The sequence below is a fragment of the Cavia porcellus genome, unplaced genomic scaffold (genome assembly GCF_034190915.1).
Source record: "Cavia porcellus strain 051 isolate PalLab524CR breed Dunkin Hartley unplaced genomic scaffold, mCavPor4.1 scaffold_38, whole genome shotgun sequence".
NCBI lineage: Eukaryota > Metazoa > Chordata > Mammalia > Rodentia > Caviidae > Cavia > Cavia porcellus.
Window position 1 is genome coordinate 11,037,293 of NW_026947521.1, and position 24,957 is coordinate 11,062,249.

Below are 24,957 nucleotides of genomic sequence, written 5' to 3' on the forward strand. Positions count from 1 at the left end.
ATCCGTATTAGTGAACTTTTGTTGGATGATTGAACGGCACTGTCTGCAATCTCATTGTATGAATGTTCACTTTACATGCTTTAATTTTATAATTTGGACAACTATTTCAAAGATGACAATATGTAACCTATTAACTAGTGATATCTTACTGTATTTTTTTCCTTGAAATTCTGTATTATTTGTACCCTTTTCCTGCTGTTTTTTAAATTTTATTTCCTTTTTTTCTCTTTAAATAAGAAAAGAGAGAGAGAGAATAATAATGGAGTATCTCTCATTTTAAAGGAACAGAAAATCTTCATCCATACCAGGCCTGAACAGAATGCTCAAGCATAAACAGTAGGGGAGAGGAAAGAGGAAGGAAACAAGGAAAGAGCAGAGTGGTCATCTGGGCAGAGGACAGCATATGCAGAAGTCTATGGGCAGCATGGGGTCGAGTGCACACAAGTGAGGAAAGCCAAGTGAGTCTGAAGAAGAAAGAAAGGACCAGGACACAAAAGACCAGGCTCGAGCGCCAGGCTTCTCAAAGGCCTGGCTCATGCTTCATGGGCAAGAGGGTCAGCTAATACCAGCCTCTTTAGAAATGCTGTATCAATACTGGCCAGTTATACAAAATAAAGCTTGTCTTATCTGACATGACTTTAAGAACAGAAGGAATCCTACAGGCGCTAGAGAAAGAATTATTCTGCCTGGAGATCCTGATGTTGTTAGTTCCCAAGGGCCCCACTCGATTCTGCCTTCCTTAAAGTCTCCTTAGACTCAGTTCATATCAATTGCATTGGTTGAGTTTCAAATTTCCAAGTTTCCAGGTTAGAAAGCCATGTATTTTAACTCACTTTATCAACAAAAACACACCTTGTTTTTACTAAAAATGTTCTTCTTCTTGAAAGAGAATAAAATGATGTCCCTGAAGTCAGCTGGGTGCTTCACGTGAGTGTCTTCTGCGCGGTACTGGAGGACCCGAGAAGTCTTGTTGATTAACCAGTAGGGACTAAAGACAGAGAGCACCATGCGGTTGCCAACTCGCCTGACGTGCACCGACAGGTCAACTGTCACTGCTTCTTTGGAGTTAGACGTAAAACACACAAGAAAGAACTCGGGAAGCGTGTCACATATGCGGAAATGACCGGTCCAGTCTCTGCCCAGGTATCTGACCAGAACTAATTCCATGACTTCTCCACTGATTGGGGAATGCAGGACGTCTGCTGTACTGCCTTCTGCCAGCTCATGAGTATCTGCTGTTCCCTAAACACACGCACAAACCAAGTCTGTTTAGCAACATCTTTGAAATACAAAACCTGTATTCTACACAGCGGCTAGACTCTGCAAGAAGCAGGTTTCCTGCCAAGTCTTCCACAGAGTACCATGTTTATATACTGTGCATGCCACAATTACCAAGGACTAAAAAGAAAACACAGACCACATTTACAAAGGCAGGAACTGTCTTTGGCCATTAATAGGCCAGCAGCCAGGAATTTTGAGAAGGAAAAAAAATGCATCCACAACAAGAATCCAAGGCTGGATTCCTTTACTCAGGGACCCTGGCGGCTGGCCGCTAGCACGGCATTACTGAACACGCCACCTGACTGCCTGGTCTTCAGCTCCTCTGCTAGTCACACACCAGGCCTGACAGTCCCCTGCAGGGGGAATAAGGAAAGTGACAGCGGTCCGCTGCTCTAGCAAGCTATGTAAGCAAGGTGAATTATTTTTAAAACGCATACTAACAATACCTAAATCAGGCTCCCTTACTAACACCTTATTATTTTATACTTTTTATTTATAAACTATTCTTCTCTTTATCCACTATTCAGTTGATTTAATTAACTGCATAATTCAGAAATAGTTCATGACTAGGTAACAGAAAATAACAACATAGGTAACCAGTTTTTTTTGTTTTTTGCACCATGCTCGGGCTTGAACTCAAGGTCTCTCACATGCTAAAGCGAACTCTTTACTACAGAGCTATACTCCAAGACCTGATATTCCAGTTTCTGCATCTTAATATAACATAGTATGTACAAACTTTAAAATATTTACCATATACCACTGCTACAAAATGCTGCTTATTATTTCCCAAGACAGTAATTCTGTTATTTTTAGTAGAAACCTTGGACTAAATAATTGTAATATTAACTTTAGAATAAAAACTTTACGTAACCCAGTACTTTGGGAGGCTGAGGCAAGAAGATTACTGTGAGTCTCAGTCCACAGTGAATTCAAGGCCAGCCAGCACTACTAAGTGAGCTACTGACTCATAAATACATAAGTAAAACTTTAAGGTGAAATATTCTCATTAGATTTTCTCCTTTGCAAATAATGAAAATTTTACTTAAATTAATAAAGTAATAATAATGGCTCTTAAATTTATGGCAGATGCAACAGAGAAAGTGGTAAAGAACAAGGAGCCAAACCACACAGGCATAAATCCCAGCTCTTCCACTGACTAGCTGTGAGACTTGGCCGCCTATGTAACCCCTGCATGACTCAGTTTCCCCAGCAGTACAGAGGTTCATTAATATCCACCATAGAAGGATTAAACATGTGAAGTCACAGGACAGTGCCTAACACAAAGCAGATGCTAGTTCCAGTCTTGCTTTCATTAACACTTTTAAAACACTGTAAGTATGGTATATAAAACACTGACTTCAGCTAAAAATACCACGAAATAAACTAGAATTCACTTTGTACAATGCTGGAATCTAAACCAAATACAAGAGACACACCTCCAGTAAGTATCTTAGGGAATAGGGGAGCAGATTCCGCAGTGTGAGAGAAGGGTAGAGGTGAATGATGTACGCCGGGTTCCAATCCTCCCCGTGTGCGCTGATGTGGCTCAACTCGTCAGGCTCGGCAACCGTGTTCACAACTAGCGGCAGGAAGCTGCGCTGCACCGCCGGACACTGCAGCCTGCCTGTTACGGAACTGCTCCTGTGCAGCTCCTCCTTTCAGGGGATGTAGGTGGTCGACTCCTTGTACTGATGCTCTAAGTCCCCAGCCGGCTGGATAAACAACTGAGATCTGCAGAAAAGCAAGCCCATGTGGGCAAAGAGGCTCCTGAGAACCCAGGAGCAACAGCCTCATTCAAACCTCAAGTCAACAATGGTCACTCTATTTTACAGGTAAGGAAACATGGTTCAGGCAGGGTGGAGAATGTGCATAAAATCTCATGGCTAACTCACAGAGGAACGCTCTGCGGGAAAAAACAAAAACCTATGTGAACAAAGGTGACTGAAAAATATTTTCATTCCAAATATAAAGGCTATCCAGTAAATACAGATTTCAGAAAAGTCTAAACCATTAAAAAAGTTGCGTCCATTTGATAAACTCAATATTTATTTTTCTACAGAATAAACCATGTCTTTAAAATAGGTTTTACATGTTTTTAGATAATAATTATATGAAGTTATATTCTTCACTATCTCTAATTCATAAAGGTAAAAACCCCATTCAGTGAATTTTCAAAAATTTAATGTTTTGAAAGAAGTACCCACCTATACGAATCTAAAGGGACATGGAACTCCTCTTCGGGGCTGACTGTTCCAATGCGCTCCAGAAGTTTAACATTCTTAACCAGTTTATAGATAATAAATGGAACAGAGAAGTGGTTTTTAATCTGTTGGACAAAAATACATATAATTAGCTTTAAAAACATAAGTTAAAAGGAAAATCATTAGCTGCATACACTACATAACTAATGTTTTAAACACAATTTTGGAAGATACTTCCCTTAACAATTGAAACTTTAGGATATTTAAAGGCTACATACATATTAGGACTATTAACTATCAGCCTAAAATTCAGATATTCACATAATCTACATATTGTAATACTGTTAATCTATATCACTGTCATCCAAATAGTATTGTTGTTTAAAGATTCTAATTACATTTTCTCCATTATAATTTTTATCAATCAAATGATCAAATCACATGATTAAATAAAAAAGGACAGCAAAAGAATATAAGAAAACCAGTATTACTATCTTTTCTTGACCACAGTATGATATACATTGTATTGTTTCGTTTTTTATCTTACACTGTATTAGGGAGAAATATTCTGTTGCTGATCATATACTAAAACCTAAAATAATACACAGAAAAAGAAAAATGTTTGGTAAAGGCTTACCAGTAGAAAAGGAAAAAAAAATTTTTTTTTATTTTTTGGTACCAGGGATCAAACTCTTAACCTTGTGCCTACCAGGCAAGCACTTGAGCTACTGAGCTAAATCTCTGGCCTGAAAAGGAAATATTTATACAGACTAAGATGCCAAAATTTTTTTTCAGGAGAATAGCTCATTTTAACAGTCCTTGTTACACGCTCAAAAAATATAACCCCAAGTGATATACAAAGAGAATGATGTTATCCTATGTGACAATCAACTGTAATTATAATTTTCATCAATTCTTAAAGAAATACGCAAAAATATTTCATTAATGGTAAACAGAGGAGATACAAAAATGGGCTTTAAATTTAAAAATTTTATTAACCATTTAAAATAAAGAACATTACAAAAGCAAATTAGGGAATAGAAATGACATCATTACTGATGTAATGCTGTGTTGCGATATTCCAAAATGAGTTAAACTGAGAACTGAACAGTATACACTTCACTTTAAAGTCACCTGCAGCGCAGAGCGGAGGGTGATGACTTTATTCCCTTCGGTGGCATCAATCTGTACCAAGACGGAGTCTGAGTAATTGGCATGGGGATTCCGCACATTGTACAACCGCCGTCCAGGTCGGGCAACAGGGACATTGGCAACCTCTGTGTATCCATGTGGTACTAAGGCAGAGGACAAGTGAAAAAAATTCTAAATATTTATTTACTAATATGTTTCCATCAGAATAGTTACCCTGCCAAAACAAAGACAAGAGTATTCTTCTTGTGATTGGAAATAATCACCATGAAATACTTTTCTAAAATACAGGGTTTTAAAAAAGAGAAAAACTATTACTGATACAACATTTTTGACCCTAGATAATTTGAGCAAGTCAGTTTAAATATACGAAAACAAACAAAATGTGACAGATTTCTTATTCTCTCAACTATCCAGCAACAACTTTCTTGTAACAGTACTTAATTATTCTCACTATTTTGGGACTGCTATCATCCCAAAACAAGAAACAAGTATCAACTATTTAATCCAAGTTTTTACAAGTGTTTTTTCCCAAATAAGTATGCAGCAAAATATTTTTCTATATTTTATCAAAACTAAGCCCACAGTGATTCTTAAGGTGCTCCTGAAGTAAAATGCAGCATACCGAAAGTCAGCGTGAAGAAGGAACTCTCCTGACGGCTCAGCACAGACAGCTTCCCTTGAGAGGAAGGTTCCGTGCTGGCATACTCCAGTTCCAGATGCTGACCGGCATCCACACCATAGACATTGCTCTTCCCTGGGGAGCCCATCACTCTCAGGTTACGACTGAGCTGCACCTTCATGGGAACACCTACAGCATTTCTGACCGTAAACGGAGCTCTGTCTTTTAAAGAGTAATCGAAAGTAGAAGCAGTGCCCTCCGAAAAACCCTGAAAAGGAATGTAATGCCATGAGATAGTTACAAAATGTACATTTCTTTCAAACACTTTCCCATGCATACACATTTCTGAAACTAATTTTGATCACAGAAGAATGTATACAGTACATTTCACTCTTAAATTCTACTTGAAATATTCCAAATAAGAGCCACACATACTTTTGCTAAATTGCTGAAAACATTGAGACACGTTTTGGATATTGTTATATTCATTGTGTCTGCTGAAGAAATATAAATTGCCATTTTGGGCTCAGGAATAAAATCATCTCCTGGTATCAAACTTTTATCCTGGATCGGGTTCTTCTTTACCTACAAAGATAAATAACATAAAAATTTAAACAGCCAGTTACTAACAAATCTAAGATAGTCAATAGTGTTGAATTTTCCTAAGCTGGCACTTTATAGTAAGGCTCCTCCAAAGCATCATTTTCAAAGCTATTCAGAGGTTTCCTCTGCTCAGGTGAGGTGAGCGCAGCACAGAGTCTACTCTGGGGAAATGCTTTGAACTCTGTCAGCCACAGAACCTGTTCCATGCATACCTCCCACCCAAGATCCCATCTAATCATCCGGTACTGCCCAGCTAGTAACTATGAGTTGATCAGTAATAAAAGGTGATCCTGAAGTCTGAATCTGTCCTTATTAGAATATCATCTAGAAATAATACTTTCTTGTCTTCTGCTTTTTATTGGTAACATCTATAAATAAGTAATATCAAGCTTTCAACCAGCCCCCAGATTCCAGCTATTGCAATATTCATGGTTTTGTTCTAACAGAGTTGCAAAAGCCACGATTTCTGGTTACTGTCCTTATGCCAGAGAGAGGGAGGCCAGAAATACTAGTTCTACTTCATTTGGAGCACACAGGACACAAGTTAGAATCTTCTTTGTCAGCGTCCACGTGTAACAGCCCCGTGAGGCCGCTCTAGAGAAGTGCTCTGGGACAATCTGCTAATGCCAGCTCACACACTGGGTACTCGAGAAAACCAGGCTCTGCAACCCAGGATTCTGACACACTTGGAAAAATACCAGGAAGAGATAATAAGGAAAGTTCATAAATTAGTGGTGATTCATAAGATTTTTAGTTACACCCTTAAAAAAAATCATTATCTCAAAGAGCTTCATTTATGAAAGCTTCGTTTATCTACCAATACATATTCTATTAGAAATGAAAACTGAGAAAAACTTTAATATTTATCCAAAACTAAGTTAATACAAGACAACATTTTAGTGAAAAGTATTTTTAAAATACAAATAGTGAGATAAAGGACATTAATAAACTTCTTCAGTGCCTGCTTAAAAGACAGGTGGTCTCATCTCTGCTTTGCAGTCTCCTACAGAATCACACTCACGTACTTTCCCGAAAACTCCATCACACATTCATGAGGATGAAAATTAAAATGATATATAATGTCTGAATATACACATAAAAACATTTTCTATCTTACGCATACAATAAAAGGGCTCCACAGGTTCTGGACTACATCTTGACAAGAACCAAATTAAAGAACATCAATGAACACGTGCAGTGCCACTCCATACAGAGATGCTTTACTGTGTCCTTACATCAAGCTTTAAGTTCCATTGTTTCTTCCCCTCTATTCGCTCGATCAATGGCTCCCACACAGCATGAATCTCATTGTAATAGTGAACCTGGCACAGAATTATAAAAGGTCAGTTTTCAACCTTAATTATGCAATTCTGGAACAAGCAGGAAAACAAGTAATACGATACAGTAATAGCCGTTCAAAACCACTTGCCTAAAGACACAAAAAAGTACCTAAAAAGAATGTATTTCCCTTTATCCCTTTATTTCTTGTCATAAATCATTTAGCACAAGACTTCTTAAAAACAGTTACCACATATACAGTTACACAGCCACAAACTGAATGTCAGCATATGTATCTATTCATATATATCATCTAATTCAATCATGCACAAACAAACTATAAGAGAACAAAACAAACAGGCAACAACAGAACCTGAATCTTAACCCCACAGTGTTTTAGGCAGCTGCCCTTGGGGTACTCCACCATGTCTCCATACCTGCAGTGTCACATCAGCAGTAGCAGCCAACAGGGAAGTCCAATTCTTAATATTTCCTGAAAACTTGGACTCTGCCAATAGTAAAGGCACAGTTCGGTGCCCAAGGCCACATTCTAGAGTGACTTGGACCGATTCCACAGCAACAGCACAGTTTTCCTCTATCAGTGGATGATCCATCGCTCTGAAACTTTCTGTTGCTTCGGTTGCCATGTCAACACCAAGAAACCAAGAATTATAATCATCAATAGACTTGATATCCCAGAGACTTTCCATTTCCTTAGATGTGTCTCTCGATTCATCCTCTTTCATCTTTGGAGACATGGCAGCCATTATTGTCATCACAGTATTCAGAATGATGGGTGAAATCTTTCAGAAGCAAAGCAGAGAAAAAATCTTGAAAAAATTCTTTCCCAGATGAGAATTGAAACACACATGTTAAAGCCTTTAAAAAGTAACAAGTTAAAATTTACCTGGTTATTCAGCTCCTAGCTAATGAAAATATGGATTAAGGCGTGTGTCTCTGTGTAACGCCACGTCCTGCTCACAGAACCTGAAGCAATTAATGCTGCGCAGCAAGAGTCAAAACTAACCACCAAGCTGAACTCACAGCATGGCATCAACCAAAAGCGCAGAACTCCAACCAGCTAAGTTCACTACGTCAAGACACCTGAACTGAACAGAGAGGCATAGCAGTATCTCCCTCTGTCTTATAGAAAGGAGAAGGCTGAAATCACTCATGGATCCCACTTGGCTCAACCAAGATCCCTGAACTTTGCTTCTGATATCTCTGGGTAGAGCCTCTGCTCACTTTCTCATTCCTGCACTGCGCTTTAGTTCTGACACTGAGGACATCTTTGTCTTATTTGTTTTTCAATGTCTTAATTTAGTCTTGTGGTGCTGGGGACCAAGCTCCAGGTCAAGCCACGTGCAAGGCAAGCACTCTACCTGAGCTACCGCTAGTGGCCAAGTGCTGAAGGTATTTTTTGTATCCAGTCAGCACTCTGTCCTCCTATCCTTCAAACTGTCACCAGCAGAGTTTCTTTAACCCTGACTCCATGCATATCACTCCTATGCTTAAAATCTTCACTGAGCTCCGTAACTTTCAGAATGAAATTCAAACGCTCTTTGGCTTGGTGCACAGCACTCTTTGTGAGCTAGTTCCTAGCCTATCTGCTAGCAAGGGTTCTATAAAGTTTGAGAAATACTCAGTTAAATAATTTAAAAGGATTCCTTTACTGTTAACTTCTCACAACCCTTTCTTCACTAACACACTAAACACATACAACTGCTTCATCACAAAGAGGATCTGATGTACACCACATTCCTGACCTACTTGCCTGCCAACCGACTGCTTTCTTTCTCCTTGTCTTATTAATGTTATCTGTAACTAACATCCCAGTCCTATGACTCAAACACACCGCTGAATGCAGCCATGGGGACGATCCTTCTAAGTTCTTCAAAAACATTCTCCAACCTTTGCCTCTGTGCAGACAGCAAATTCAGTCTGGAAAACCTTCCCCTTCCTCTCCATCTATCTAACTTACACCAACTTGCAGTCCTTAGTCCAAGATGTGTCCCTTTCAGACAACTTTTCTTGATATCCTAGTCTGAACCGCAGCCCCCTTGTTCATGCTGCCAGCAGCTTCTGTGCACGCCTCTAGCATTCGAAGTTACAATCACCGATCTACTGCTCTTCCCCTGGTCATTAAGTTTGTTGAAAGCAGAGACCATGTACTGCCAATGTCATACACAGGGTGTGTTTTTAAGTATAGAAGGAGATCAAAAATGATTTATACAAAGAAAAGAAGTCTCCATAACACTTACCCTAATGTCTTAGAGCAAACACAAGCAAATGCATTTTTATTATGCTACATCATTTAAAAAAAAAGTAAATTCATGAGAAAAACACAATCTAAGCCTTTCTAGTGTTTTTGTTTGTTGCGTGCTTGCTTTTTTTTTTTTTTTTTTTGTCTTTCTCATTTTTATCGGCACCAGGGATTGAACTCACAACTGCCTGCTTGCAAGGCAGGCTCTTATGCCACGGAGCTAAATTCCCAGCCCCACGTGCTTGCTTTTTTCAAAACAGGATCTTGCTTAGTTCAAGCTGCATTTGAATTCACTATGTACTCCAAGCTGGTCTCAAACTCATGGCACTTTTCTTGCTTCAGGCTCCTGAGTGCTGGGATTGCAGGCATGTGCCACCACACCTGGTTTTACCCAGTACTGTTTTAAACTGAAAAAAACCTGCGTTGTTATTTAAAATGGTTCAAATGATATTAGTTTAAGTATTAATCCAATCATACTGGTCTCTGACCTACAAAAGTAAAGCTAGTATCATTTATGCATCACTAGAATTAACTGTCTCATCTTTGCATCTTTCAAAAGAGAGCAAACTAGATTTGAGAAAGTATCATGTGCTCCCTATTTACAATGGGGAATGAAGTCCTACTGAAAGAATTTTGAATGACACTGGAAAATAGATTGTTCTTTAATATTTTAAATGTAAAAGATCTTTTAAAAAGCAAACCCCAGTGATTTCCAGCATACATCTGTCACCACAAATATAAGCTAAGTATCTAATCACATACTTATCAGGCCAAATCAAACTATACATTAATAAAAGCCTAAAAATAATGTCTCCATCCTTTCTTCGTTTCTCTATCTCTTCTCTCCCCTCTGACACATACACCACACACAAATGCAAATAAAACAGAGAAAACTACTCCTGCCAGGTATAGGTATTAAAAAAGTAGTCTCTTAAAGAAAACAGAATAAGCACTTAAAATGTATTTTAACCCAGAGGCAATCTGATTACCAAATATGTGACTTACAGCAATGCTGAGACCAAAGACACTATTTCAAGAATTTACACACAAAGAATCTGTCAGGCACCAACCTTAATTATAAATTCTTTAACCATAATATTGATATTCTGTTTTCCCGAGGCCCAGGTACATTTTTCCATAGATAAAGAGCATGGCTGCAAGACCTAGACAAGTAAATGAAAAGTCACATTTTCATTAATGTTTACATAACATGCACTTACACAAACCATGTCTCACTCCACTGAGATTCTGAACTATAAACTACTATTAAAAATTACATTAGCTAAGACACTCTTGTGAAGGTTCTTCTGAATTACGACAAGTCCATGTATATTGTTAAAGGACTTCAATCAGTTCTGATGAAGTTCTTCATTCCAAATGCTGATGTAAAGACACACATTTACTATCAGAAATTTAAAGTGTTTCTTTTTCCAAACATATTTTTTCAGTGACGCACTCTGTAAAATATAATTATGAGGTATCTACAAAATGAGCTGATGACTAGAGCAGGGGTTAGGGTAAATGACCAGTTTCCAGATGATTATCCAGTTAGTCCCGAGGAACACAGAAGTTCTTTGTCATGTGACTCCACCTGAGTTTTTTTTAATCTGAGCTTAAACATTTATTTTTCTCTCATTCGATATACTTAGTGAACAAAAGAAATAGCTGAAAAACACTGATCTGAACTAAAATTCAACAGAAGATCATGAAAAGAGGACTAGTCTGGAGGCAGCCCCTAGTTGTTTCCCTAGCAGCCACAACTCGCCAGGTAACACTGGCAGAACTTGACCTCTCTGCCTGCAAACCAGAGGTTGTACTAAATAATCACTTAAATCCTGGACAGCACTCAGGCTCTGAGATTCTCGGACTCAGCTATTTCTGTCATTCTTCAGTTGAGGGCCCAAGGCAGTGCTTACTGTGGTGATGGTTTGCCCCCTCTTCTCTCTGAGGAAAGGACAAGCGAGCACTCTCAGGTCTTTGATGGATGCCTCCGTCACCTGCTCCAGCCCAGATGCGGACACACAGAGCTTACACTGGAAGGAGGCCGACAGCGCAGGAGCGTCCGCCCTGCTCAGGCTGGCCACAAACACCACTTCCGGGTCTGTGATCTTGGCCTTCAAGGTCATGTTTCGTCTTGCAGAATCATCTGGAGAAACAAAAACGGGGACCAGAAAATTTTTAAAGTAAATCTTCCTATGGCTACAATATTATCAACAGGCTGTTAAACTGTTCTCAGTATTTTTCCTATAATGGGTATAGTGAAAGCACTAATTTTGAGTTGGTTAATTAATACTAATAATGAAATGATTATTTAGTAAGTGGTAATTATGCAAAAAGATGCAATCCAAAAACTGCCCAAAACAGATCATTCCCATTTTGATCTTTGATATTTTGGGGAACAAAGCTGTTTGGAAGTTCTTCTGGTCAGAGTCAAGGCAGGCACTTGTATACATACATGAGAATGTGTGATTCTATGACACAGGGGCCAAGAGGAGGAAAACAGAGAGAGAAATAACAGGAAGAAAAAGAGACATCCTGATAAAGATGTTAAACTATTCTTATTTTTTACTTTGGCTTTACCCCAAGGATCAGAGTCAAGAGTCATATTATCTATACTATAAATATGTTCAAAATATAAATGAATGCAGAGATATCAGTATGATTACTATTTAACAAACATTTAAAGTAAGTAAATGGAAAAATAACATTCTGATCTTGCCAGTGTTAGTTTCCAACATACTGGCTTAGGCATTGCAGAGAAAACGCCTGACCTTAAGTAATAATAATTTAACAAGAAAATCACCGATTGGTATAAAGGTGATGGGATATAAAATACAGGGCAGGGCTCAATGTGGATTCAGCATATTCCCAGGAAAGAGTTAAAGGTGACATCTAAGGGAACCCTGCTAGCTCCTGCAACAGCCTCACCTTCTTCTATCTTTTCAACTGTTCCTCAACATGATACAGTTCTTCAAAGTATTTTCCTGGACTAAATGACCCACCTATAAAATAGCCCTCCAACCACTTACCCCAATTAACTTCCTTTCCAGATGAGTATAGAATGTGAGTGACATGACAAGTCCCAGAGCAGAGTCCCTGCCCCTAATATGCTTCTACTATATACTTCTCACTTAAAAACATTTACTAAGATGTTTCTGTAAAGTATGTTTAAACCTAAAAGCCTAATTTTATTTTCTCAAACCCAATATGTCTCTTTCTTGCTGTTTGTAATTTGTGTTAAAATATACAACAAGCTGTCATCTAAGACAGATACAGTCTGCTAACCTTTTTCTGTCTTGACTTTCCCCATGGTAATGTGTCTTGATGGCATTTGTATTTCCTTCGCCGTATTTTCTGGGCTCTGAGGCACAGCTTTGATGAAGAAATCTGCCACAGTCATCAAAAACTCCACACTGGCACACACATACAGCTTGTCAAGAACAGCATCAATTAGACTTGTGTTTTTGTCTTGTTTGTAATGAATATCAATCATAGAACTGCTGCTATCTTGGTCATTCTTTCTGTCAATCATTCTGAAAAAAATACACACATATCACTCATTATTTTATCTCCCACTAAAAATAAAAATTATGAAAGTTTTCCTATGTATTTTAAGAATTCTTTCATCAATTAGTTTTTATCTGAACATAAAATAGGACAGTGTTAACTGGATATAATAAACCAACTAGTAACCAAAACATGTTTCCCCATTTCCCAAACAAGGTGCATGAGATTAAGCAATTATATTTTATAATCACAATTTAATACTAAAGAAATATTATTAGAAATGACTTGAGCAAATTTCAAAATGTATAAATGCAGTCCCAATATTTCACTAAATAAAAGAATTCATCTTCCTAAAAGAATTTATCTGCAAAAATCATCCTATACATTTGAATTCCAAAGGTATTTCATGCAACTCAAATCAGCACACGTTTATCAAGGGTCTGCAGACTTCCGGGAGAACATGGCGGACAGATAACAGCAACTACTGGAGGCTCTCTGAAAAACTAGGCTCAGAAGCCAGGAATGGTGCGGACTAAAGAGACATAAGCAGGTGGAGTTATGCTCTGCTGACTCAGGAACGAACTGGGCTGAGAGAAACCAACTTGGAATGCAGTCCTGGTGCTAAAACAGGAACAGAAAAGCCTCGGTGCGGAGGCTGGACCCCGCGCCATTGGAAGCCACGATTTGGGTTTCCCGCCGCGCGGTGGCTGGCTGCCTCTACATCGGCTTGGCAAGGAGAGAGACGCGCGGAAGCTCTGAGAACGGGAGTCTGTGAACGGAGTTGAAAACAGAACGGGCAGGGAGGCGTGTACTGACTTGTGGCGAGGTGAGTGAGAGAAACTGACACTCCACCACAGTTTGACTCCAGCGGAGGATTTTCTGGGCCCGAGCAGTCCTACGGGAGCAGGGCGTGGTGGTGACTCCAACCACACATTCCCCTCGCGGGCGGGATTGGTGAACAGTGCCTGGCCTGCGTGATGCTGCCGGCGGACCCAGTAGGCTGGCCCAACCCAGATCCCAGAGCCTGACGGTGGCCGGGAGGGGAGACGTGTAGGCTGCCTGGTCCGTAACTCCCTGGTGCCCAGCGGTGAGCGGGAACACCTAGCCAGCACAATTCGATCAGGCTGTGGCTGACAGGGAGGGAAGTTGGGCCTCCTATGTAAGCTTGCATATATATAAGGAACAGAGAACATGGGAAAAGGCAGCAACAAGAAAGGCTCCTCGGCCCCCAATTCTTAGAAACAGGCAATAGCGGACAGCGCACCAATAGACATTAAGCGCCATATAGAGAGCCTCATAGACCAATTCAGGAATGAAGTTATCAATGACCTGAAGCTAGAAGTATGCAGAATAGTTAGAGAAATGCTAAGCACCACGCAGGAAAAAACAGATGGTGGAATGGAAGAACAGAAAAAGAGGGGAGAATTGTTTGATGAAGAAAACAGAAAGCACAGAGTACGTGAAGCAGGTTCAAAGGGACTACCAAGAAATTAAGAAGTCTATCGAAGACTGGCATAACAGCTTGAAAGAAACTAAGGACAGACTATCTGAACTGGAGGGCAGACTTGTAATATGGGAGAATGAAATGGAAAACTTCTTAAAAATAACAAAGAAACAAACAGCAATAATACAAAGACAAGAAGATGATAAGAGGATCCATAACTTAAGGATCAAGAACATAAAAGAAGAAGTAGGAACACAAACAAGTGAACTTCAAAAGCTACTCACAGAAATAATCCAGGAGAATTTTCCTAATTTAGCAAAAGGTAAAGATACTCAGATGTATGAGGCATACAGGACCCCAGCTACCTACAACCCAAACAGAGCAACACCCAGGAATATAATAATAAAAATTCCAGAAATTCAATACAAGAACAGAATATTAAAAGCTGTCAGAGACAAGAAACAGACCACTTACAAGGGAGCACCCATCAGAATTACAGCAGATTTCTCTGCACAAACCATCAAATCACGAAGAGCGTGGGGGGAAATAATTCAAGCTTTGAAAGATAATAATCTCTAGCCGAGATTGAGATATCCTGCACAACCGTCCCTGGAAATTGATGGAAAAACAAGGTGCTTCCAGGATAAAGAGGAACTGGGGGAATTTGCAACCACCAATTCAACTCTACAGAGAGTATTGCAGGATATTCTAAAAAAAGAAAAATACAAAGAATCCAGAAATAGTGGCGGGGAGGCCACAACGAATGGAGCAGAGAACAAAATGAGGAAGACAAACTGACAGCTACTAACAGAATAACAGCTCAACAGAAATGAGGCAGAGAAGATTGGATGATAGGAACAGCTATTTTGGAGAAAATGACATCTTAATAGGTAATTCTGATTTAGCATCATCTTGTTTTGAAGTCTCATCTAGCCTTTGTCCTTCTGTCTCCAATGGTCTAAATAGGTTGTATCTTATTGGATTTTATTATGTATGATAGTATAAGCAAAAACCTTTTAAAGACAAGGAGATTATACAGAAACCATTGTTCATTTTCTGTTAGTCGATTCTAAATACTCTGTAATGCTGTCATTCTCTTAAATGGTTTTACATTGTTTTGATATACTTAATGCTACAGTATACGAAGTTGTGCTCAAAGATTTCAAGGAAAGAGACAATATGGTAACTACTTTTAGGTCAGGATTATCTGGTGGTGAAACACTATTCTGCTTAAATGGCTAGGTTTTGATCGGCGCTGTTTCCTTGTTATGCCCTCTTTTATCTCAATCTCCACTCCATTATTTACTTTTTTATTTTTATCCTTTTAATTTAAGGAAAAAAAAGAGCAGGATATATTATAGTAACCCACTTTGACTTTCCATTACCTCGATTTAAAGCCCTGTATTACTCTCACCATCTGGTTTTTAACTGATGTTCCCCTATTCTGTTTTGCTGGATAGTATCAGGTTTGAAAGTTTAGGCATCAGCGGTGAAGATAATGAGATTCATTATAATGCCCATTCTCATTGACTGTTATCTACTTTTGAAGACCTACAATGTCTCCAATGTTTTGGTTTTGTCGGTTTTTTTCTTTACTGTTTTGTTCAATTGTATTATAACTAACGATATAGGCAATTCTATTAGAGATAACGGGAGGCATTATGGTAACCATTGTTGATCACCTTGTATTATGTTTTTACATTATCTATTATGTCCACCCTTTTGACTTGACCGATTCTGTTCTGTTATGTCACATTTGGTTTTACTCTCTTCCAAAAAAGTAATAAGAACCATGGGAGCAATGAAACCCAAAATGTGTAATAGTCATTGTACAAAAGAGAGGAAAAGAAAGTGCTCTAAACTATATAACTGCATGTATATTTAAGTGTATAAGATAGAAAATGATATCACAGAGTTTTATTGGATCATTGAACAGAACTGTTTGCAGTATCATTGATGGAATGTCCACTTTACAAGCTTTAATTTTGTGACTTGAACAATTATTTCTAAGATGACAATATGTAATCCATTAACTAGTGATTTCCTACTGTTCATTTTTTTTTCTGTAAATCTGTATAACTTGTACCCTTTCTCTGCTTTTTTTTCTTTTCTCCTTAAATAAAATTTAAAAAAAAAAAGGGTCTGCAATGACAGTTCCTATGCAGCTCCACATGTAATGTAAAGACCAGGCTACCTAACAGATTTCGACATTTATCACCCCATCTAGAGAGCTGCGGACAGTTCCCTCGACGTAAAATTCCCGTAGGAGAAAAACTGCTGCATGGCCACGCTACTCATTTATTTCTCCAGGAAATACGGGGTTTAGCACTATCCAATACGTACTCAATAGAATACAAGAGTAAGTAGCAACACAGCTTTTCTCCAAAGAAAACCAGTAAGTAAAAAATAGTACATGTCTCATTATTTCAAAAAGGAATAAAAAATTATTAGGCTACTGAAGTTACACGTTTCTAACTTCACAGTAGGCTGATTCTGTCAAAAATGTGTTGATAATGTGATTATGCTTGGGATTCTACTCCTATTAAAAGTGACAGAAATTTTGTAGAAATGTTTTAAAAGACAGACAAAATAAGACAAAGGAAAAAGTCATAACTTTAAGGATTTTTAAAACATGATTCTGGTGAATGGAGATAATTTGAAAAAATATATCACCACATATTTAACTACTGAAACTCACATTGTGGTAGTTCCATTTTTAAGACAGTACTCCAATTTATTAATAAACTTTCATTTAATATAACCATCCCAGCAGCTGAATCTGATATTAGCATTACTTCTTGATGCAATTCAGATTAAAGGTCTGACCAAAAAGACACAAATATTTTTTGAAGAACCCAAGCACAGCAAAGCCTGCAGTGATGCCAGGTTCAGGGTTAGCCGTGAGTGGCATCCAGCACCCTGCGAACTGACAGACCTGGACGTGGCTCTCTCGATGCCTTATCTGAGGTCATCAAGCGTGCATGTCTTCAGCTTAAGGCTGACATTCACTGAGCCATCCTTGAACATCTTCCCTGCAGAGGCCATCAGGTACAGTCTGAGCTCACCGAGACGAAAACTATCATTACGAAATGCAAGTTTGGACTCCTGTGGTACATTTTTCAAACAAAAGAATCAATTAGCTTTAAAAATCATGTAATATTATTAAACATATTTAACCCAGAGCTAAAACACAAATCAATCTCATAAATTTTCAAAGCACAGGTGGGAAAACACAGAAATGGAACAGTTACGCATTGTCTATGAGTACATACGTACATACAAATAAATGCGTATGTGTCCTGATCCTCAACAATAGTTAATATATTAAAAGTAACCTGATATAGTTTGAAGTAAGTGTGACTAATTAGCAAATAGTTTTATCAGATAATATGCAATTCAGCTAATAAACATTAATGAGCTCTTCTGTAAACAACAGTGATAAGAACTAGGGACTTCATAAGAAAAAATAAGCCTTACTGTTGATCTCAGTGATTTTACACCTTAGTTGAAAGAATAAACTAGAAGTACATTAAAAATAACAGTCCAACGAGATGCTACAAGTTGTACATAACTACATACCTTGCGATATATATTAATTTTTATTAATATTTATTAGCATCCGAACTTCCACAAAGCATATAAAGTAGTTAGATAAAAAAGTACAAACAGTAAAAACTCGGAGAGGTAAAATTAATTACTGTAGGCTGCAGGTTAAGAACATAACTGTGTGGTGGAGAATGAGGAAGACCAGATAAAGGGAAAGATGTCCACACGGGGAAAGCGTGAGCATGTGAGGCACTCTCAGGGCACAGGGCACCTGCCCTCCTTCCCTGGAAATGAGACCTAGCCAAAAAATAATCAGCCTTGGAAACCAGAGATGAAAAATGCCAGCCCCAACAGCCTATCTGTCCCTTACCTGCCATCACTACACTCTTGCTGCTCTTTAAGGGGGGTAAAGTGAGGATATGTGGATTAGGATGACAATTTTGGTCTCCAGTTTTCAAGGTGTATTATCTTCCAGTTGGGTCTTACATGGGGGGAAAACTATAAGCTTGAACATTCTAGTTAAACAACATAGGGAATGAGGATAGAAGGAAACATGGATGCCTTAGGGCTCAAATGATGATCTGCACTTTCAGTTCTAGAAATGGGGGCCTCAGTCTTCATTCCACCATAACGTAAGTCCACATACTCCAGGTAAGCCCAGATTTTACAAAGAACAGACCTGACCCAACTGATCAACCAACAACCTTATCAGCCACAGTGGCTCACTAGACACCATGGCTTTGTGAATAGCACCAATGACCTGCAGTCAGATACAGTGGTTAGAAGGCCACAATTCCTTTCATTCCAGGTAGGAGACTGCATGTAAGTAGGTTAAAATGACATTACTGCCAGTAAGCTTTGAATGCCTTCACCTTATGAAGAGAGAACTATTTTGCAATTTTTGTTCTTTAACTATTGACAGAAATGACCCGAGTCACAACTAGTGATCACAAGACACTACCTTTCCTAATATGGCTCCTGATGTAGACAACTTGGAGACCCATTGTTTCCTAAGGGGACACTCACACACTGTAAGACAGAACCCCTGTAAGGAGAACGGGAAGTTATAAGTGGCCACTGGAGATATACTTATGACACTTGGACATTGCACCAATGTCTAAGACAAATCAAACAAAGCCACTGCAGTACAAGTGTGAGCTGAGGAAGAGTCTTGCACAACAAGCAGCAGTGAAAACAGACAGGAAAGGACAATGTACACTGACAAGAAAAGCTTGACGGTACTCAGTGTCTAAAAGAATACAAAAAGTAAACAAGGAAAGAAGTAAAAGAAGAGATGAAAATTTGAAGGCTGAGGAACCAACAGATAGTAGTCCTTAGATGAAATCAAGGTTCTTTTAACTGCTCCTTTCCTGTAAGGACATTCTCTGATGGTTTCACGCAGACTGGACAGCAGAAATTAAGACAGCTCACTGCATAAATCATGGACACTAAACCAAAGTTCAACAGTAACAACGTACAAATAGTATACTGCTTTAATCTTAGAAAACAGTATGAAATCAGTATATGAAAATGCACATTAACAGATGTAATACCTAAAAACTCATAGATTTATGTGAATTACATATGCACAATAGGTATTAACATATGGCATAATTGATAGAATAAAAATATTATAGGACAGAATATAATTAAAAAAAACAGCCTTCAAAAACACCACTGAAACATTAGCGTCTACCATTATAGAATTAGACTTTGGTTCTTAAATTTATTAATAGTATTATTAATACAAATTCACTATATATAACATTCATTTTATAGAAACACAATCACTGTTTACATTCATAGACAATCATGAATTTCAGAATAATTGTCCAAAGCTCTAAAGCCATTAAATTATTCTTAAATAGGTATCTACACATATGTATTTAGCTATGTCATAAAATGGAACATATAATTAATTGCACATATAAAAATCCTCTATTAGTGCAGATCAAAACACACTTTGGTGTCCATGTTAGCTAGAAAGAACTGGTATACCTTGGCCTACTGAGATTAAAAATAGAAATCCAGAGAAGACCGGCAGCAGAATCAGCACATGCACATGTGGCACAGGACAACCAACACTGGCAGATACCTTAACACTTCCTAATGAATACTTAAGTGACAAAACGTTAGTGTTTTCTTTTAATTTTAAAGAGAGTAAAACAGAACAGTAAAATGAAACAAAACAAAACAAAACAGTGACAGGACAGTAGGAAATCCACTATTGTTACTATACTGCACATTGTTATCCCCTAACAGCTGCTCAGACTACCGGCCCCAGGCTGCTTCCCTACTTTAGCTATTGTTCTCTGAGCCCGTGTGGCATCCAGCTGCTTGAGGGGTTGGCAGAGAGGCCTGGGGATGGCTTCCTTGTTGCTTCTCCTCAGCAGGCAGGCAGGCAACTATTCTTAAAACAAATACCAAGAGCAACAATGCATCCCCACCAGACACTTTACTACATACCTGACTGACGTCACTGTTATAAAGGATAATGGACAGAGATGCAAAATGAAAGTCAAATTGGAGTGTGACGGTCTGGTCCAAAGAAGTCTGTCAAATCTTCTTGTTCTCATGGTTTAAACATGAAAATTAAAATTATAAAGATTTTAAGTAAGCACATTATTTCATACATATTTTAAAAGCTGAGATAATAATTTGCTGTACTAAATTTATGTTATTCCTTCCAGTACTCTTTAAATCATATTATGTGACAGTATATAAAAGCAGCAATGATTACCTTATATTTAGTACAGGGCAAAGTGGCAAAGGGGAGACTAAACAGTATTTCAAGGCAGTTTTAACAGTTCTTCAGTGTAAGATCACTTGTTATCATTTTTCATATCAAGGCATTTTCACCTGCCTGTTTCCAACCATCCTCAAGAGGTTACGAGACAGAAGGCACAGAAAGCCGGAACATGTGGGTCCAGGTTAGGCAGTAAAAGCTTTGCTGAAGAGCACAAGTCTTACTACCTTTAAATACCCACACTGCTCACCTCTGCCTTCAGAAAGTATAGGATATAACTCAGCGGTAGCATCAGAGCTCAAATATGATGGAAGCTGGGGGGAAACTTAGGAATTTTGAGATGAGAGAGACTTCAAGAAAAATTTAGTCTTTTTTCTCATCTTTAGACAGGACAGACAAAGCCTGCCTTCAGTTGCAAAGAGACTCAATGATTCTCTCAGAGACTGTTTCTCTCTATTGGTTACAGTATAGGAGCTTCTTATCTTACAAATTCTACAAAAGGAAGCACTCCATAATTTTAACCAGGTAGGTTTCTCCAAACTGGAAAGTCTTTTTTTCTCCACTTTTCCTAAAAATAATTTACATTCCAATCTTCACCACCTTTGCAATCTTCACCTCTGTGGCTCGCATCTGAACTCAAATTTTCCCAAGTTCCACATGAACATCAGTGAGAATGGAAAACAAATCTGATCACAGGCGGATCTAACGAGATCATTAACCAAAAAGCATGCCTGTCATGTATGCTCTGTTCATGTCTACACAGCTCCTGTCTGAGACACTCTGCTCCCCCAGCACTTTAGAAGGCAGTATAAAGCCAAATGAAGGAGAACGTGTTGGCCTCACCAAGCTATGCAATACAAGTAACTATCTACTTAGACCAGAAACCTGTTCTGCAAAATGTTCCCATCATCTGTGGTATCCCTAATTCCAAAACATGTCAGTCCACCTATATAAGCAGTGTTAGTATGGTATTATTTCTTGGCAGTTTTACCAATTAAACTGGGATGATCTGAGAGCATTTGCAAGCACATACATAACCGCCCAGCACCATTTATTACAAAAGCAAAGGGTACTTCCTCTTTTCAGCATGGAAATAGTAACCTATTTGCATTCTAATAAAACATCTGGTGTTCATTCTAATGACTTCAAAAAACTATATTTGATAGAATCTGTTTAAGCAAGTAAAAGAAACTTTTATTCTACAACAACTATCATTTAAAAATGGCTGAATTTAAAAGGTTCAGTGCTTTTTTTTTTTTGTCTTTTTCCTGTTTATCGGTACCGGGGATCGAACTCACGACTGCCTGCTTTCAAGGCAGGCGCTTATGCTGCTGAGCTAAACCCCCAGCCCGGTTCAGTGCTTTCTGAAAGTTCAGTTTAATAATATGAAACAGAGCTGAAGTTCATATGACTGTATCCTTCTCCACATCAGGTAAGTAAAGCTTCTTTCTCAGGGTTCAGTCACCCACGGGTGGTGACACCACACCAAGTCCCTTTTCTCTCCCAAGGACTTTGGGACCAGGCCACACTGCTTGCCTACTGACTTCCTCTCGGTGTGCACTGCCTGCAAATGATCCCAAATTCAGTGCCTGGGGAATTCTGCAAATGCAGCTTTCACAAGTCAGGGCAAACACGGATCATGTGGCAAGAATGAGGCTCATCCTCTCGTCACAGATGACGGGCAGATCCCCTCCCCCTGGGAGTTTCCAGAGGCAGCTGCCACAGGCCCTCCCCAGTACACTGCCCAACAAGGAATGCAAAATTAAAGGGCACTCAGTATAAAGAGGGTACCGACAACAATGTTTCAGTCATCAAGCAAGCATCTTCATCTATTTCTACCTCTCAGGTAGTCTGGTCCACTTGGAATATCTTTCCTCACTCTCACAGCCTCCTGAGCAGACAGTGCAGGGCTTGGCTGTGGAGAAGCTTCCCCAAGATTTTCCAGCAAAATTTTCATTAGAACTGTTAGGTCATCTTCACTGAGAGCAACCTGGAAACAGGCAATAACTGTCAATATAAAGTAATAAAAAATCCAGAATATCATACATACATACATACATACATACATACATAATTAAGTTTAACCAACTGTTTGCATCTTTTTAAAAATAAAGATGGGGTGAGATTGTAGCTCACTGACAGAGTGTTTGCCTAGCATGTGCAACCCGTGTTCAATCCCCAGCACTGCAAAAATAAAAAGAGAGAGAAACAGAGATGGTGATGGACAGACTGGGAGTTGGGAGGAGGAGTGGAGAGAAGATTGCCACCTGTCCAGTGTGAGACACCTCTCCTGGGAGGCACCCTCTGCTCTGCCCATAGCCAGGCCCTGCCTCACCACCATGCTGCCTGGCCTCCGCCTAGCTGTCCCTTTCACAGGCCTGAACTCACTTCCAAGATCCCACCTTCTCACGCCCACTCCATCTCTCTTCCAGGCCCCATCTGCTCCTCCTCCTACGGTATTCACTCTGCTCCAACAAGTTCAACACCAGATGGTACAGTTTGATTTCTAGTCTCCAACAGAAAATAAGATTTTCTCCTGTTCTGTAGCTCTGTTCACACAGTACATATGCACCTGGACATACATAGACTATCTTAACGTATCAAAAATAATACCTTTTACAATAACAACGAACATAACTACAAAAGATTTTCTAAAACCAAAACACACACTAGGAAGGTAGCATCTTTTCATCTTTTAACTTTACAAAAGAGTATTTTATATTTATAAAAATACAAAACAGCAAGGCTTCGGACTCAAGTAGATCTGATTGCAGCACCCTAACACTTTCAAGCTGGGATGCTGGCCGGGTTTTCTTAGCTTTCTTACATCAAGTCTGTTAGTCTTAAAACAAGAATAGTAGTATCTTCCTTACACAGTGTTGCAGAACAACACACTTGCTACTGGCTATTAAAGTCTATTAAATCAGTACTTTCTTATTCTATCTTTTGTAAATTTCACTTCCAAACACCAGAATCGTAAAACTTTGTTTTCAGAACTTACACATGGTCTCACACCAACACGTACACGTGCACAGTTAACTTCCGGATGCGACGGTAACCTGTGTCCCCTAAATTAGATCCCTTCAGCCTGCAACACTGCCTAGTACCCCTCCTCAACGAAAATAAGGAGATACTTTTGCACAAGGCAATGATCAGGGACTTCTTGTTTGTTTCCAGCCCCGGTCCTTGGATAACAGGAAAAACACCAATTCCTTAGAACTTCCTCAGTGTCCATTCCTATCTGGATACCAACCAAGTTATCACAGTAGCCCAAAGGGCAGCTGACCTCACCACCCTGTGTGCTTTGAACAAAAGTGCTATAGATCGCCTACTACACCGACCTTCAGGAAGGCTACAGGATAATTCTGAAAGGTGGCCCCAGAGTTCTTCAAGAACTGTCAAACAATATACTGAAAAGAATTTATTGGTGTCACTTGCCTGATATCTTTCTCAGCAGCACCCTTGACCCAGGAAATTACACGAACCGTGCCCAAAGCCTAAGTGATTCAACAGGCCTGACTCACTGACAGATCGGGTTGTGGAAATGTTATCCAGTGTGGCTGCACTACTGAATTAACAAGACCCCTTTGGGTAAAATAATGATCATACTTTGATGCTAACCTGCTGGATTTACTGCTTTTTTCCTTTTTCCTTTTGATATATTTCAAGCATAAAAGAAAAAGAAAATACTATAATCCTCCCATGTGCCTACCACCTGGCTTCATCAAATCTTAACAGTTACCACATTTCCTTCAGATCTTTTTCCCTTTACAGACATAGCTGAATCCTCCATGCAACTCTGTGAGAGCCCGTTCCCACATCCATGGAAAGACTCCATCCCGAGTACGACAATTATTTTCATGAATGCTTTCTAACATTTACCATTACTACATATCCTATAACTTATGCAACCCTTGCTTGTTAAAATATTTTCAAGTAACATAAAACTGTACTATCATTTTGCAATTAATTTTTTTCATTTTTATCTTTAAGATATGCTATAATTCTGGTTCATTTATTTTAGATGCTTTATAATTCCCAAATGTGAGTAATTATAATTTTATCCACATTGTCCCATTGACAGACATTTACATTTTACTTTTGCTTTCAGGAAATCTGTAACTCTACAATCTTTGAAAGGAAGAATCAAATATTGTCCTGGAATCTAATATCTTAGCAATAAGGAGAAATTGAGGCACAGAAGATATTGTCTGGAATACAGACTACCCTACAACTTCAGAGAAAAAACTCTGCAATATGTAGTGCTCTGTGAACTGAAAGAAAGAACCCATGCTCTGGAGTATCAATCATTCA

General features: G+C 38.8%; 1 protein-coding gene across 1 annotated transcript in view; it reads right to left on the bottom strand.

Moving 5' to 3' along the window:
• The window catches only part of LOC101787056 (intermembrane lipid transfer protein VPS13C-like), a 120,596-nt gene that overhangs the window by 6,990 nt on the left and 88,649 nt on the right, over positions 1 to 24,957 (bottom strand). The window contains 14 exon segments of the mRNA XM_063243335.1: positions 853 to 1,242; positions 2,721 to 3,015; positions 3,489 to 3,610; positions 4,620 to 4,780; positions 5,260 to 5,524; positions 5,692 to 5,841; positions 7,095 to 7,181; positions 7,575 to 7,940; positions 10,471 to 10,563; positions 11,317 to 11,546; positions 12,686 to 12,933; positions 17,287 to 17,456; positions 20,364 to 20,480; positions 22,481 to 22,633. Coding sequence (XP_063099405.1) covers positions 853 to 1,242; positions 2,721 to 3,015; positions 3,489 to 3,610; positions 4,620 to 4,780; positions 5,260 to 5,524; positions 5,692 to 5,841; positions 7,095 to 7,181; positions 7,575 to 7,940; positions 10,471 to 10,563; positions 11,317 to 11,546; positions 12,686 to 12,933; positions 17,287 to 17,456; positions 20,364 to 20,480; positions 22,481 to 22,633 — 2,847 coding nt within the window.